The 17,447-nt window shown below is 42.9% G+C and overlaps 1 protein-coding gene across 1 annotated transcript; it reads left to right on the top strand.

Moving 5' to 3' along the window:
* On the top strand, window positions 1-14,095 carry nsd2 (nuclear receptor binding SET domain protein 2). The gene is made up of 22 exons (XM_085441408.1): window positions 1-118; window positions 1,598-2,238; window positions 2,452-2,620; window positions 2,714-2,877; window positions 3,278-3,511; window positions 3,754-3,973; window positions 4,367-4,473; window positions 4,664-4,778; window positions 4,916-5,031; window positions 5,264-5,353; window positions 5,450-5,576; window positions 5,687-5,887; window positions 6,431-6,610; window positions 7,823-7,979; window positions 8,083-8,285; window positions 8,665-8,768; window positions 9,179-9,448; window positions 9,673-9,789; window positions 10,117-10,258; window positions 10,358-10,464; window positions 10,569-10,767; window positions 11,211-14,095. The coding sequence occupies exons 2-22, from the start codon at window positions 1,627-1,629 to the stop codon at window positions 11,513-11,515; spliced, it is 3,939 nt and encodes a 1,312-aa protein (XP_085297534.1). The 5' UTR covers window positions 1-118; window positions 1,598-1,626; the 3' UTR covers window positions 11,516-14,095.
* Window positions 14,096-17,447: the final 3,352 nt, after the last annotated feature.

Raw genomic sequence — 17,447 nt, 5'->3', positions numbered from 1 at the left:
GTTGGCCTGAGAGTTTGAGTTTCCCGCAAGCTTTTGATTCGACTTGAATGAAATCCTTCGCTTTACATGATGAATACGGGTATTCTTTCCCTTTAACCACCGAGAGGAGATTCAGCAGGTAACTAGAAAGATGCTGTCTTTCATGTTATTGTCAATCCGGGAAAATCAAGCTGGTTGCGTTTTTGCTAGTGCAGTTATCCGGGTCGACCATCCATTTTAGCAAGAGATGACTTGCTAGTTAGCCATCTATGCTAACGTTAAATGTGCAGTTTGACTTGGCTTCAATGGTTCACTGGGGCTAGCTTTGGCTAGCACTGTTAGCTTTTTGAAACAAGCTGTCATGGCGCCTGCAAAATAAATTTAGAAGTGAAACAAAAGCAGAACATTTTAAACGATTTACCGCCAATGTGCAACTATGCCGCCACGTAGGTATTTGCCTATTTGGTTTAATCGGATAGCAAGTAAGCTGATGTCTTAAGCGTCTTGATGGCGGCTTTGTCTATTTGCTGGAATCCGGTGTAATGGCTGACTGTAGTGATGACAGAGATGCGGTTGTACGCTGTATGAAAATGCTTGACCGCCTGTCCATGGATGTGATCCATGAGATTCCCTCATCGTGGCTTCCGCTTCAGGAAATAGCCAGGGCCTTTTTCTTGCATGACATTATAGAGAAGTCCGCTTGGCAAAATAGGTAGCCTACGCTCGCCGGCGGAACACTTTAACGTAACGCTAATGTTTAACGTACAGACGGAGCGCTCGTTAAAACCGCTTGCGTTAACGTTAAGACAGCTTCAGTCGTCCTGCAGTTACACTGCAACGAACATTACTGTCACAGTGTAGGGCAATAGACAATATGGTTTAGCTTTGTACAAAGGGTGGTATGGATTAAATTCCAGCAATTATTCGCACTCCCAGTTGCATTGCTCTGTATGTCAGCTGCTTCCATTTCCGCGGCTTTTCTAGCCGGTAATGCGGTCGTTACGCGGCACAGCCAGCCGTCCGCTCATTGGACATTCGCTGCATGCGGTGGAGCCTGCAGGCTGATTCTCCATACTACTTTGCCACAGTCTGCAGCTAGCAGCTAGCAGCTAGCGAGTCATTTTCCAGGAGAAAGCCAACTTAAAATTATCGCGGTAAGAGGGTTTTCATGCCGCCAAGTGGGTTTCGTTCGCATGCATGGCTATAATCAAGGATAGGCTTGACCTGACCTCACTCTCATTAGTTGTTATTGGGTGGAGGATGAATAGATAAATGTATAGATATTGTTTCATTAAACACAGTTATTGCTGCTTCAGGCTTCTGGTCAATCGAGTCGCTCTACTTTCTTGTAAAAGCATCCGAAACTACAAGGCTAGAACATTCCGTGACAGGTGCAGTATTCTGTGTCCCCTCCCAGCTTTCTATTCAAGCTCGCTGGAGCAAGTGAGTGCCATTTTGTAAAATGTGTAACGTTATGCTTATTGGAGTCATGTCTCAGAATGCAGTTTAGCAAATTGAAAGAATCAGAAGCATACCCACACACAAATACTGGATAATATTGTTTTCTGATTCAACCTGTAGAATAAAACGTTTTTATGTGTCACTTGTTCCCTTGTAGCTCAGTGACCCTGGAGGGGGTTAGAAGTGATGGATAGCAAAGGTAGCTCCCTGCCTTCAATGCCCGAACCAGCCAATCCGATCAGCATGAAGCAACCACCGGAGTCCCTCAGTGTACGGAAAGGTCGAGGGGATATGAGTAGTGACCCTGCTATGCTAATGGACAAAGCTGCTGCACATCTGGCTGCCACACTACAAGACAGCGTTCTTCAGAAGATGGCTGGCCATAACAACCACAGTCACGACAGGCTCAAAGACCTCACCTCCCGCATGCTCAACGGTGACCAAGACTCACTGCCCGAGCTTTGTACCCCTGAGCCACCTATGTTCAGGGGTGCCGAAGCGCCTGCCACAAATGGCACCCATCAGCACAACTGTACTCCTCACACTGAAGCTGAACTAACAGTAACGATACCCCAAGTAGTCACGCAGCCGTTATTTGAGCCATGTTGTGCCAATGGGACCAGTTTGGCCACAGCCGCTGAAGGTACTATATCTGGAACCGATGAGAGGCAGGATATAAAGAAAAGGAGGGGGCGAACTGTCAAACCAAATCCTCAAACAAACTTAAATCCCTCTGACATCCAAGTGGAGCCTCCTGGCCACACAAACATTGTGGAGGGAACTGAAGAGACAGATGAGGTTTTACTTTTATTCTTACCTTTTTAAGTGCTACTTAACCCCTTTGTGCAGTGTAGTATACTGCAATATGCTGAGAGATGGTACAGTTAATTTAACAGACTGTATTACATTAAAAGTAGAACATTTTCAGCTATTAACGATGTGTTGGGAAAATGATCATTTCTTACAAAAGTTTGTATTTATTGAGTAACTGTCTTTCTTTCTCTTGTGCAGCCTGAGAACAGGTCAGAGTTGAAAGAGGAAGTAAAGGAACGGGCTCCTTTGCTGAGCCGCTTCTCCGTTGGGGATCTGGTTTGGACAAAGGTGTCAGGATACCCCTGGTGGCCCTGCATGGTGACCACAGACCCAGAACTGAACCATCACTTTAAACAGAAACAGAAAAGTGAGAAACTCACGGCCACCTGCACGATTTTAACATGTCCTGGAAAATTGATTTATGGTTTTATTGATTTGTCCATTTATTGTTTTTCAACAGCCAATGGGAGGTCAGGTCTCCTTTACCACGTGCAGTATTTTGGAGATGCCCCAGAGAGAGGCTACATCTTTGAGAAGAACATGGTGTCCTTCACTGGTGAGGATCAATACCAAGAGCTTAGTCGGAGCAACAAACAGCCGGCCTCGCGTATCAACCATAAAAAGGTATGTCTGCTGCTGCCGCCGTCTTTTGGTCTTTTCCCCTCTATGTGCCGTCTCTGTGTGTTGGCTGTGTAGCAAATGTGGTGTGCCGTTATGAGAAACATGTTACTTTGACGCAATTTTGAAACCCTGAATTTCCTCAAACTGTTTTGTTAGTTTCACTTTATTCAGGTTTGGGGTTTATAAAATCTTTTATCTTAATATCACTTCATTACAAAACCAGTCTTAATTCCACTTAGAGCTCTTTTACTCACAAACAAAATGCTAACAATGAAATTATGTCTGCATCTCATAAGTTTGTGGGAAGAGGCCTTTTTTTTTCTCTCCTCAGAGTTGTAAGGTTGAATATCACTGCTGTAATGTGTCACCTGTAACTTGGCTCATTCCTCTACTTGTCCCACAGACAACTCCCTCTGTGCCGCGTAAACTCCAGGCTCAGTGGAACATGGGCATCATTCAGGCCAAGGAGGCACTCGACATGTCCCTGGATGCTCGCATGGCCAACTTTGGATTTCTGTATGATGACGACGGGCCTCATCTGAACCTCCACATCTTGGAGAAGTTAAAGCCGGAACAAAGCAACAAGCTGAACCAGAAAGCAGAGAATAGGCTTAGCCCAGATCTCCCCCTCCAACCGGTGGGTACTGCCACTCTGTCACAATTTGTTCCACAAACAATACAAAAGCTCGATTTTTATGCTGGTGTAAAAGAAATGATAAACCTGAATCATCAGATTGTTGAAACCTAAAACAGAGAGCTGTGCTGATCTGTGATTAGTCAGTATTTTAACTGTAAGTTCTTAGAAATGCTGTTTTAAGCACATGTTCTTAAGATGTGTAATACTGTAATCATGCATTAAACAACATTTGTTTTCTGCAGAATTCCTCAAAATCTGTATCAGGTAAACAAGGTAAACCAGTTGTACCTCAGAAGAAAAAGAGAATATCCAAACAGGGTCACTCTCCCACCAAGACAGCGAGGAGAAAGAAAACGTCTGCAGCGGACAACACTTCTGAGCCCGTGAAGAAGGGGAAAACAAAGGAGGTCTCTTCAACAAATGATGTTTCAGAAGTGGCCTCACTTCCAGTTTCAGTTCCAGGTTGGTTGAAAGTTGAAGACCTCGCAGCAGATTAACTGACCACTAATTGAGTTTTGGCCGAATTTGACCTTAGCTGGCGTATAATTACCAAAGCTGTGGAGTGTCATGCTTTAAACTGCTTCTTGTGACTAATAGAAAAGCAGAGTGGCTGGTTTATGGCAACCCGTTTATCATCAGGAGGCTGAAGCTTAAAAACGCTGCAAAGTTTTTAGCAGGAGCCACTGATGTTACAGGGACTGAAAGTATGCTAGCGCTAAAATGACCACAACAGTCGTGCATATAGCAAAGGTCAAGGCAGCTTCTGTATTATTCCTAAATTCATTTTAAATTAATAAAATGTAAAACGAGTCATTGGAAGGAAGCCAACCAAGCTGACATTCATTTTCTTTTTAGTGAAAAAGGAGCGAAAGAAGAAGAAAAGGCTGTTAACAGATGCTGTGGCAGAAGAGGATCAGCAGTCTAACAAGAGATCCAAACCAAGCAAAGATGCTCAAAAACAGGTGGGTTTCTTTGTCAGTCCCAAGTCTAAGAATTTTTTAACTCTTTGTTCAGAAGAAACTTTTCCCTGGAGAAACTGAATTATTCTCTTGGCATGTTTGAATGCTGAAAACGCAACATGTTTTGTATCTAACATGGACATCAAGCGATTTGTGATAAACAACATACTGAGCAAACGTTTGCCTTTTTCAGGCTTCAACTTCAGAAGGACCGGTGAAAAAGCGGAGAAGGTGGACAAAGAAAACCGACGTAAAGGATGCAAAAGAACCCAGGAAACATCTGAAGAAGTCAAAAAGTCCCCTGACTGGTAAAAAAAAAAAAATTATATTACCGGTACTCTATATTTGTTTGACTGCTCTTTTAAATTCACATCTTTGTGGATTTGTGGCGTCTTAGCTGCTTTGAGTCTTAAAGTTAAAGTCCAGATCATTTGATGGTACACAGATGACCAAGAGGCAGAGAAACCAAAGCGCAAGAGAAAAAGGAAACAGGATGGAATGAATCAGGCCACACCCTCCAAGGCAAAGAAGAGGCGTTCCTCCCCGTGTCCTGATCCCGAGGTGAGGGGATGTAACAGCTGGTGGTACTAATGTGAAAAGGTTTCTCCAGCAATTCAAGTTGTTTTCATGATTGACGTTTCTTTTTGTCTTTATAGAGAGGTCAGCCATGTTGGCAATTAGTTTAGCTCGTTAGTCAGATGAGAAGCAAATTTAGAGGCTTCAGTGTGAATGGTACAACTGTAGCTAACTGGCATTGTCTTATTCAGAGTTCATCACACGTTGTTTGCTGCAGGGTTCTGGGAGTGAAGGACGCCCTGAATCTCCGAGTGACAGCTTAGACGGGACAAAGAAGGGTGAACGCAAAAAAGAGTTTGTCTGTCAGGTACATCTGCTGTTTGTTTCGAAACGAGTCGGTATTAAAGCTCACTCAGTTCACTCAGCTGTAGTTTAAATCTGTGTGCGTGTGTTTTTCCTCTAGATGTGTGAGCAGGCTGGTGAGGACCTGGTGCCCTGTGAGGGTCAGTGCTGCGGGATGTTCCACCTCCACTGTCTCGATCAGACTCTCAAACCTGACGACAAGCTGTTGTGTCAGGAGTGTAGCACAGGTGAGCAGAACAGAGGCGGCGTTAATAGTGGAGCAGAAGGAGACCGTTTATGGTAACACAATAATTCTGTTCCCGTTGCCGATTCTTTCTTCTCTGTTTCTTCTCTTTAGGAATTCACTCGTGTTTCATTTGTAAGAAGTTGGAGGGTGAGGTCCGGCGCTGCCACGTCCCACACTGCGGCAAATTTTACCACGAAGCGTGTGTCCGCCTCAACACCCTCACGGTGTTTGACAACAAGGGCTTCCGGTGCCCGCTACACACCTGCCTGAGCTGCCACTACGGCTGCCGCACAAAGCACAAGTCCAACAAAGGTATGCTCTCATCAGGACATTTTAGCTCACGGAGGCGGAGCTTGGTGTATTTTGTAAAATTTGTACGGGAAGGCAGTTATAAAATGTTGGTTTCCTTGATTCTGAACCTCGTACCAGTTAATTAACTAGTATTACTGTGTTACTTGGAAAGTTGATATTAGTACAATTGATTGATTTCTGTTGCAGGTTTGGTCTTATTTGAATTAAAGTGTTATAACAGTGTCATTAAGAAAGTCTTAAATGTAAGACTTTGCCTTGCTTATTTGTAGAAGCCCAGTTATCTCCAGTATGTAACAGTTATCACTTTATTTAAAATTGCAGTTTCATGTCAAATGGTTTATGACTAACCTTTCACAGGAATAAACAAGTAAGTGAATACCTGCCACTTCTGTTTGAGGTCATCGGTTATCAGTAGAGCCCTTGTCCGTGTTTACAAAGGTATCCATTCAGGGTTTCGTTTGTGCCCTTCTGGCGCTTTGGGTCACCGAGTTCACTGACTTCGCCGTATGTTTGTGTAACCTGGTCCCGCTCTCTGCGCTGCAGGCAGGTTGATGCGATGCCTTCGATGCCCAGTAGCGTACCACATCGGCGATCAGTGTGTGGCTGCAGGAAGTGAGATGATCACCAACACTGCCATCATCTGCACCAACCACTTCAACGCCAAGAAGGGCTACAGCCACCACAGCCATGTCAATGTCAGCTGGTGCTTCGTCTGCTCCAAAGGTTCGAAGCAGCTGCTCACCTCTTCACACACGGCTGTTACTAAAAGCTCCAGACTGATTGGTTTTAAGAGACTTGTATGCACTTAAAATTAAACATCGTACTAGTCAGTTTTATATAAAGCTACTTTTCAGTACTGAATGACATATTTATAGCTCACTAAACCTCTCTTAAACTTCAAATGTCAAATGTGGCGCCATTAATCTCCCAGGCTGCTATTACTGAAAATCAGAAAATGTTGAACTGCAGCAGCTCAAGTGTTTTTTCCCTTCCCTTTCCCTCAGCCAGTTTTGACGTGTTGTTGTGTGGGAGTGTGTGAGATGAGCGGACTGAAACAGAAAGAAAGTTTGTCTTTATTAGCTACAATATTATATCCTGCAGAAAAGTCTCACTAGCTATTTTCACATATCTCAGTTTCACAACCCAAACAGAAATGAAGCTATATGCCCTTGTTTAGGCTATATTAACAAGTGTGTACGTAGGAGCTTTCTTTAGCTGAGAGTCAAGCTAAACATTGGTTTTAATGTGCGTTTTTTATAAATCAGCACAGTACAGATTATACTTTGAGACTTTTTTTACAGTGTTAAAGACCTGGATGATTTCTACTTTCCTGCTTCTAAATTCAGATAAAACAGGTTATTTGTACCCAGCCTTAAAAATCCTTAGAATTACTGTCTAACCAGATACTTAAGCCTGCATAATTGAAATAATTGTTGGTCAGGATGTGTCCTTCCCCATGCTCATTAAACAGATATGTGGGAAAAGTATTTGTGCAGTTGGAAACATGCTTTCTCAAAGCGATGGTGAAAAACGACTTCAGTTCAAAATGCTGCAGCGAGAGTACTGACTAGAAAGCGAGAGCTGGCTGCTCTTCATTGGCTCCTTCACCTCACGTAAAAGGTCTTGAATAATTTAAAACTAGAATGGGGGGCGCCGGCTTCAGCTTTGGTTCCCTCTTCTGTGGAACCAGCTCCCAGTTTGGATTCAGGGGACAGAAACCTTCTCAACTTTATGGATTCAAACTTTCCTTCTTGATCAGGTGACTCTAAACCATCCTTTAAATATGCTGCAGTAAGGTTGGGCTTGTCATCCTACAATTTATTGCACCTTGAGGCCACTGCTGTGAACTGGCAGTACATAAATAAAATGTAATTGAATTTGTAAGTAAGCATCTAAAGGACTGGTCGCCCATCTAAAGGTGTCCTTGTGTTGCAGGGGGACAGCTGTTGTGCTGTGAGTCCTGCCCGGCAGCTTTTCACCCTGACTGCCTGAATATCGCTATGCCGGATGGGAGCTGGTTCTGCAACGACTGCCGAGCCGGAAAGAAACCCAAGTACAGGGACATCATCTGGGTCAAACTGGGAACATACCGGTAAGGGAACTGGATGCAAGGGTATCTTTTTACCTTTCATATCTTTGAGCTAAATCGGTAAGTTATACATTTGTTGCTTCTATCTTTCTCTTGTCCTCCTGAGATGGTGGCCAGCAGAGATCCACCACCCAAGAAACATTCCCACCAACATCCAGCATCTTCGACACGAGATCGGAGAGTTCCCAGTCTTCTTCTTTGGCTCCAAGGATTATTTCTGGACTCACCAGGGCAGAGTATTTCCATACATGGAAGGCGACAGGGGAAGCAAACATCAGAGGAATGGAATTGGCAAAGTCTTCAAGAATGGTGAAGATCTCCTCTACTGTCTGCATGCTTTAAACGTTTTCCCTAATTAAGTAATTACTCAGTTTTTTAAAAAAAAACAACTTAAAGGCCATCATACCAATCAGATTTGGTTTCAAGCCACTCATCATTATAAAAAGCTTCTCTTTTCAAGCTTTGTGTTAACAGAAGTAATTAAAAGGTGGTTTTTGCCAAAAGCTGCAGCTTCCACATTAACGTCTTCAGGTTTTAATGCTTTATAAAAACACAGACAAGCTCAACTGGACATGAAAGCCATTTTCTGGATTTTTGTAATGTAACAGATGCTGTCATAATTACAACAAACACAATGTGTATTTTTAGCTCGATGTGCTCATACTCTGTTCTGTTTTGTCTTCCTCAGCTCTGCTGGAGGCCGAAACTCGATTTAAGGAGATAAAGATAAAGCGAGAGGCTAAGGAAGCGCAGGAGAACAGCCGTAAACCTCCCCCATATAAATTTATCAAGGTGTGAAATGTCTTTATGTCTAAGCACCGGTCCACAAGTACAGAGTTACATGAATGGAATTTTAGGATTTTCATAAACAGTTTGTGTGTTTTTATGTGGACAAGGAAAATTCAAACGTTCGTCTTGCCGCGTTTGATTTTGTTTGTAGACTGCTGATTGGTGTCAGTTTTACATTTTCATGTTGTTAGAGATCTTTCAAAATAAAAGCAGAAAATTTCTCCATTTAAAAACAAAAAGAATGGCTGTTTATGAGTTGATGTAGCTTAAATGCACCTGTGCGTGTAAGGTGTGCTGCATCTTAAAAATGAGTGAATGATGAACTTTGCTTTTCCTTTCCATAATGGGGTATGAAGCATGTTCTTTCACATTTTATTTTGTTATAAAAAAAATGTTATCTCCCCCCCCTTTAGGTCAACAAACCTGTCGGCAAGGTTCAGGTGTACACCGCAGACATTTCTGAGATCCCCAAATGTAACTGCAAGCCATCTGGCGAGCGGCCGTGTGGGTTTGAGTCGGAGTGCTTGAACCGCATGCTGCAATACGAGTGCCACCCTCAGGTGTGTCCCAGTGGGGAGCGCTGCTGTAACCAGGACTTCACCAAACGTCTGTATCCAGAGACCAAGATTATCAAGACCCCCGGCAAAGGTTGGGGCCTGATCTGCCTGCGCGACATCAAGAAGGTGAGAAGCTTTCTTGCATTGACGTGTTCTTGCTTGAAGTATCTTATTTGTTCATTTCATTAAAACTGCTTAAAGATGCTGCCCGTGAAAGCTAAGGGCCTGTATTCATCATGACGTTGCCCAAAAATACTCACGCCGTAGCTCTGCAGACCCGCCCAGATTACACAAGTAACACGATATCTCTGGTTTCTGGTCTGATTGGTTTCTGATCGTTTCTCGAACAGGGTGAGTTTGTGAACGAGTACATTGGAGAGCTGATCGACGAGGAGGAGTGCAGGGCGAGAATCAAATACGCCCATGAAAACAACATAACCGACTTCTACATGCTCACCATCGACAAGGTTGGTACCGCCCGCTTATCGAGAAAGCCCAGCACGCCCTGCGGGTGGGCTGTTTGCGCTCCTCACAGTGTTAGGGTGCCGACTTCTCGGTAGCGGTGCCATTTCCACGGGGAGCTAGATCAACAGATTGGTATTGCATTGGGAATGTTGCATGACAGACAGCTGTAACATTACAGTAGTCAATACTACAAATACTACAAATGCAATTCGACTGCAAAATTTGTTAAATGGGAAATGCAAGTGTAGCTGGGTTGTGGATGTGCATCAGATATAAACTGTTCAGGTGCTGCAAATGACTGACTGTGGCCATCTGTTTGTGACGGTAAGGACCGAATCATCGACGCTGGCCCGAAAGGAAACTACTCTCGCTTCATGAACCACAGCTGTCAGCCCAACTGTGAGACACAGAAGTGGACGGTGAATGGTGACACGCGTGTCGGCCTGTTCGCCGTCTGCGACATCCCAGCAGGTGAGAGACATTTGACTGCAAGTTTAGTCTTAAATTTAAGCAATAAATATGCTCTTATAGTATATTCTTTAATCTGTTTTTGTTTTTTCTCTATCACAGGCACCGAGTTGACTTTTAACTACAACCTTGATTGTCTCGGCAACGAGAAGACCGTGTGCCGCTGCGGCGCGCCCAACTGCAGCGGATTTCTTGGTGACCGACCGAAGGTGAGCTTCCAAATCCAAACAAATTCAGTACAAATCGATTGAGGAGAACTAAACTGCTTTGGTGAAGTTCCATAAGTTTGCTCACCTCTGCATTTCCTCTGTAGAACTCAAATGGCCAAACAGCTGAGCCAAAAGGAAAGAGGTTGAAGAGAAAGTATAAAAAGAGGAAATCGGAGGGAAAGAAAAAATCTGAGGACGAGTGTTTCCGCTGTGGAGACGGAGGGCAGCTGGTGCTCTGCGACAAGAAGACCTGCACCAAAGCTTATCACCTGTCCTGCCTGAACCTCACCAAGAGACCGTTCGGTAAGACTCCACAGACAGTCTGAATGCATCTGTTTATGCTATGTTAACTCCCTGTTATTATTACTCACAAATTACATGGCAGCAAGCAAACTTCACATCAAACGAGTCTGAACTAAATGAGTCAAAACCAGGCTTTCAGAGAGGAGGGAGTCTGTTTACCCCCAGGAAAGTTGCTGCACCTGGTGACTAATCACTAAGTTTGCAGTGGAGATGGAAATGGAGAGCTTCACTGCTTCCAGCATAAAAGGAGAAATGGGCTTCGGCTGCCTATTTCTTTAATCCTTCTTTTTCATTTGTTTTTAGCTGTTTTTACAATAATGTGGTTTTTTTAATCAAAATTGATGCCTCTCGCAATGTTAAGGCCCCACATGGGCACCATGAGGCTGTTCTTTGATGAGATGTAACTGACTGAGCTCTAGTGAAAGTGTCGTGGCTCTCCACAGGCCGCTGGGACTGCCCCTGGCATCACTGTGACGTCTGTGGGAAAAACTCTGAAGCCTTCTGCCAACTCTGCCCCAACTCTTTCTGCAAGGCTCACCAGGAGGGGGCGCTGCGTCCCTGGCCCCCCACAGGACAGCTGTGTTGTATGGAGCACGAAGAGCTGGAGGGAGGCGACAGCCACACCCAGGATATCGACTCGGAGACGAAAACGGCCGCCGCCGTCAGTCGTTCCTCTAAAAGCTCCAAGAAGGCGGAGGGAGCAGAGGGCAAAACAAAGGGCTCCAAGAGAAAATCCGCAGACACCTGAAGTGACCTTTCACAGAGCCAAAAACACCAAACCAGACTCGGGCACCCTTCTTCCCCATCCACATATAGTGTTTTCACAGGAACCAAGGCACTGTACATCGTTGTTATCAGGGAAAGCTGCTGATCTCTCACATGCTCAGCAATGGCTCATCGCTCAAGAGTCTTTTTGTTTTTTTACCTTTGAAATTTTCAGGCTTTTTTTGTTTTGTTTGTTTTTTTCCCCTCTCCCCCCGTCTCGTCTGCATTGAGGCGAACCATCTGTGGTGAAGCACAAATCAGCAGAGCAAGCACAGGTCCGGACACTCATTCCTCCAGAAACCAAACAGCCTCTCATCTTACTGTCAGCTTGTTGGTTCGTTTTTCCTCGTGTATATAACAGAAGAAATGAGCTGGCGTCTGCATTAACGCTGATCCAGCCAGGACTGAAACCAAGTGCCAGTGTCACCGTCTAACTTGAACCTCAGTCGGGCCGCCTCCTCTCACTCAACACGGATTATCTTGAACAGCAGAGTTTTATAGCTTATATCTATATGTGTATATCGAAGACCAAAAGTATAATTACTGGAGTAGTGTAAGACATCACACAGGTTGCCAAATGGATTGTTTTTATTTTTATATATAGTATATATATATGCCAGATGTAATATGGAACACCAAGACACTATGGATAGGCGTCAGATGACCTCTTTTGTTTTTGTAGCCATAGATGACCTGTAACTGTAGACGTGTGCTGTTGTTTTTGTTGTAGCTCAGTTTGAACTTCTTTTTTTTTTTTGAATAATTTTATGATTTCTTTTTTTAATTTGAGTTTATTTGTGAAACAAAGATGTTGAACAGTGTGAAGCATGTCCAGTAAACGAGGGATTACAGAAGGTATTAAAAACGAGAGCAGTCTGAAAACTGCCCTGTGACTTGAAAAAAAAACAACAACAAAAAAACACTACTTGGAGGATTTCCAGGTCTTAAATACTCTGTTCGATGATGAGCCACATTCTCGAAGGAATGACGGTGACTTTTCGGGTCAGTTCAGAGTCCTTAAGGTGCTCTCTCTCTCTGTCTTTTTTTTAAAATATCCACTGTAGTGTCTGATATCTGATCTCCGCAGATTTTAGGCTTGAGATATAATAATACTGTCTGAAAGCCGGGCTTTTTATCGACGTAATCTGAGATTTAAAAAAAATCTTTCTTTTTTTAAATCCTCCGGAGGTTTTTGTCTCAGAACTGCAGTCCGGTTATTATTTAACACTCACGCGCTGGCAGACGACAGCACACTGGCTAACGTAATGCATCTTAATATTTGACGTGTACTTTTGTCGCATTTAACGATGAGCCCCGAGGGCTATGTGTCAGACGCTTGGCTGAGCATAAAACTGCTAAAATACTTGGCCCGTGTTTGGCTGATGCAAGTTTCATAACCTCACCCTGCAGACGGTGTAAGGATGGGCACAGCCACCATGTCCCCCTAGTCCCAAAACGAGGCCTGAAGCTGAGGGGTTCCGATACAAGAACATCAACATTGAGTGAGGGAGCTCAGTGCTTCTGTTCGATTGTGCAGCATTTCACTAGAATGCCTAAAAGCAAGTCCTGATATTTGTGCAGGGGGGAGTCTCTGCATTTACCTTCTGCACCAGAAAGCATCAGCCAAGCCACCAACACCCTTACCCCACCCAATTTTAATTTTTTTTTTTTTCCCCTGAAGGTGTTAAAACAGCGTTCCCACAGGTGTATCTTCATGTATGTAATGATTTTCTTTTATTTAAAGTGCTGAGCTGAGCCAAGTCTGACAATATAGAGCTCTGAAACCACTGCTTCTGAAAAGCACACACACCTGTCGAGGGAAGAGCACAATCAGGTTGCTGTAATCATGTGACACCTCCACACTTTTGCCAGTTTTTGCCTGAAAAGTGCTGATTATGCTTCCTGAGCGGATTTGACATTTTTAGGTCTCGCTGCTGCTGCTCTCTTTGAGTCGGTCACGAGGCTGCAGACATTTGCTTGTGCCTTTAACTTCACATTTGTCTGACTGTTTAAATTCTCTCTTCCAAACAGGTCGCTTGTTTCAGCAACTTTTTATTATTTTTTTTTAATCTGTTAAAGACTCAGAAGCAGATTTTACTTGTATACATCCATCAGGAGGCTGTTCTCTTGTTTTTTGTTTTTTAATAACTGCACTTTTTTTTTTTGTAAAGTTTTTCCCCAGGGCATGTGACTGGGACGTGTCCAAATGTTCAGCGAGTATTTTTGACTTCCTATGTTAATTATCTTCATCCTAACCTTGATTTATTGTTCTGTTGAGTGAATGTAGTCCAACCAGTCCCTTTTTTCTTTTGAAAGCACTGTAATTCCCTGTAGAGCTGAAGTGTAATGCGTGTAGGGGTTTCATTCTGTAACTACTGTCATAGTAAACCAGACTAATATGTACATAATGTATAAGTGGTAATAGTGATGCATTTATTGTAAATATACAAGTTTTGTCCTTTTTGTTTTTTTTTTTCATCCTCCCCTTGATGCAGTGCTGAAACACTTTTGTGCAGGATCTCACGTCAGCTGAATCGTGCAATAAAAAGTGGTTGAACATGTATCCACCGTCTGCTTTTTTTTTCTGTGTAACTGAGAGAAATAAATGTACGTCTGTTTTCACCGAGACACCAGTGTGAGATGGCACGCCTCCGCATAATTCAGTCAGGAGCCAGAAGATTTGCTTTATACAGCATAAAGTCAGTTGTGGTTTTGTTTTTAATAAAGACGTTCAAATCACAAATCATCTTTGGAATTTTCTAGTTGTGATGGAATTTTTTTTTTTTTTTAAGCTGCCAACGAGACGATGAGTCAAATTTCCTCAGTGTCCAGTGTTAACGAGGAGGTTCAAAGGAATCTTGAGGTCATCATGGGCTCATCCAGTCAGAATGTGAATGAACAGTCATCTATCTGTTGCTGTAAAGGACACATGTGGGCTGCTAACTCTCAGCTGCCGCCCTATGTGGGAGTAAAAAGAGTAAGTGCAGTCCTTATGTAACATGTGACAGGTGAATGCGATTGAGGGCAAACTCCAAAGCCAATCAAAGGTGAGAAAAGGAAACGAGGTGAATCAAGGAGGAGAAAAGAATCTTTACAACATCCAGGTACTACAATGCTACATCCCAGTGCTGCAAGATGATTTGCATTAACAAGCCTCTGATGACTCTAATGAAAAAAGAGAGTGTAGGAAAGCTGAGCGCAGATGGAGAAAAACAAACCTCCAGGTTCATTATGACATCTATAAAGAGAAACTTCACAATTATAATTTACAACTGAGGAATGCAAGGAGGTCCTACTTCTCTGACATCATCACTAAAAACAGCCATAATGCTCGGGTCTTATTTTCTACAGTTGACAGGCTAACAAACCCTCCTGTGTCAGTGGCAGCTGAACTTCATTCGACCATGGCCTGCAATGACTTTGCCAAATTCTTCACAGACAAAATCCAAAAGATTAGACAAGCAGTTGGTACATCAACAGCAGATCCAGGATATGTACTGTGTCCACCGAAAAACTGTTTAAACACCATCAAACAGTTTCACCCGATTAACAGCAAAGACCTGGAGGACATCTTAGGTCAACTGAACTCCTCCTCCTGCTGTTTAGATGTCCTGCCAACACGTTTTTTCAAAAAGGTCTCAAAGACTTTAGAGTCAGATCTGTTACAGATCGTCAACTTTTCTTTATTATCAGATGTGTTTCCAGAATCACTAAAAACTGCTGTAATCAAACCTATACTGAAAAAGGACAATCTTGACAAGACACAAATGAAAAACTACAGGCCGATCTCAAATCTCCCATTTTTAAGTAAGATCATTGAAAAAGCAGTTTCTCAACAGCTCAGTTACTTCTTAAAACAGAATAACTGCTACGATGCCTTCCAGTCAGGTTTTAGACAGAACCACAGCACTGAAACCGCTCTGACCAAAGTGTTTAATGACATATGTCTGAATACAGACAGTGGAAAAATGTCAGTCCTAGTTTTACTGGATCTCAGTGCAGCATTTGACACAGTTGACCACAACATATTACTCAAACGACTGGAGAACTGGGCAGGTCTTTCAGGAACTGTACTAAACTGGTTCAAAACATACTTAGAAAACAGGAAATACTTTGTATCAATAGGTAACTTCACATCTGAGCAGACAAGTATCACATGTGGAGTTCCCCAAGGTTCCATCTTGGGACCCCTTCTGTTTAACATCTACATGCTCCCACTGGCACAGATTATAAACAACAACAAAATAAACTATCACAGCTATGCAGATGACACACAAATATATATCACAATGTCACCAGGAGACCGAGGCCCTGTACAGGCTCTTGGTAAATGCATCGAGGAAATTAATGACTGGTTGTGCCACAATTTTCTCCAGCTAAACAAAAAGAAAACTGAAGTAATAGTCTTTGGCACCAAAGAAAAACGATTACAGGTCACCAGAGAACTTCAATCTATACATCTAAAAACCACAAACCAGGCGAGAAATTTGGGTGTAGTGATGGATGCAGACCTAAACTTAGAAAAACACATTAAGACAATAACAAAGTCAGCTTACTATCACCTCAAGAATATATCAAGGATAAAAGATCTGATGTCTCAACAGGACCTGGAAAAACTAGTCCATGCATTCATTTTTAGTAGGCTTGATTACTGTAACAGCATCTTTACAGGTCTACCTAAAAAATCAGTCAGACAACTACAGCTCATTCAGAACTCTGCTGCTCGAGTCCTCACTAAGACCAAAAAAGTGGACCACATCAGTCCAGCTCTGAGGTCCTTACACTGGCTGCCTGTCCGTCAGAGGATAGACTTTAAAGTTCTGATGCTGGCCTATAAAGCTCTGAATGGTTTAGGACCAAAATACATCAATGACCTCCTGACCCAGTATGAACCTTCCAGATCCCTCAGGTCATCTGGATCCGGTCTTTTATCAGTTCCCAGAGTCAGAACCAGACACGGAGAAGCTGCATTCAGCTTTTATGCTCCTTATATCTGGAACAAACTCCCAGAAAGCCTCAGATCAGCTGAAACACTCAGTTTATTTAAATCCAGGTTGAAGACTCACCTGTTCTCAGCTGCATTTGAATAAAGCACCAAATCCACACTTTTAAGCTTAAATTTCAAAACTTACACTAACTACTGATCTTATCTATTTCTGATTTTATCTGTTTTGAGTTTATATACTGTTTTGTTTGTTTGTTTGTTTGTTTGTTAAGTGGGTTTAGAGCTCTGGGTAGCTCCCCAGCTGGGTCTAGACTGGGTCTAGAGAGTATTTTAAATTCAGGGAATTTAAAATAGAAAGTAGCTCGTCCACAGAAGGACTGGTAGCTCCCCTTACGATAAGGGTTCAGATCACGCGAACAGGTGTGAAATGTGCGTGTTTAGTTAGTTTGTTTGCTTGTTTTAATCAATTTTAAATCATGCTTTTTATTTGTTTTTGTTTCTAATGTCTCTGTAAAGCACTTTGAATCACCTTGTTGTTGAATTGTGCTATACAAATAAATTTGCCTTGCCTTGCCTTACATGGACCATGTTGACCTTCATTCACAGAACCACACTGAACTCCACTGTAGTCTGTGGACCAAGAGATGAGAAGTAATCTGATTACTGGCTTAGTTTTCTCCCTCCACCAAAATGAAGATGAGATGCCTTTGATGCCTCTCTTTGAAATCAGCTGTTTGTCACTTTGAAACTTATGAAGCACCTTTAGCAGCGATAACTTGACATAATGTTTTTCAGTGACTTTGTCAGTTTCTTACATCATTGTGGGGGAATTTTTGTCCCACTCTTCTTGCTTCAGTTCACTGAGGTTACGCACAGCTCTAAGATCCTAATCGTCACCTCTCCCTCAACAGCCATCATGACGTGTTTGTGCTGATGTGGATGTGATTGGTTTTCACCAAACGTGGCGCTG

Source organism: Copadichromis virginalis, linkage group LG19 (genome assembly GCF_057382275.1).
Source record: "Copadichromis virginalis isolate Kocher_CV1m ecotype Utaka linkage group LG19, C_Virginalis_male_GT1.1, whole genome shotgun sequence".
NCBI classification, from domain to species: domain Eukaryota; kingdom Metazoa; phylum Chordata; class Actinopteri; order Cichliformes; family Cichlidae; genus Copadichromis; species Copadichromis virginalis.
Note: the sequence above shows the minus strand (reverse complement) of the source record. Positions and strands in the feature narration are given on the sequence as shown.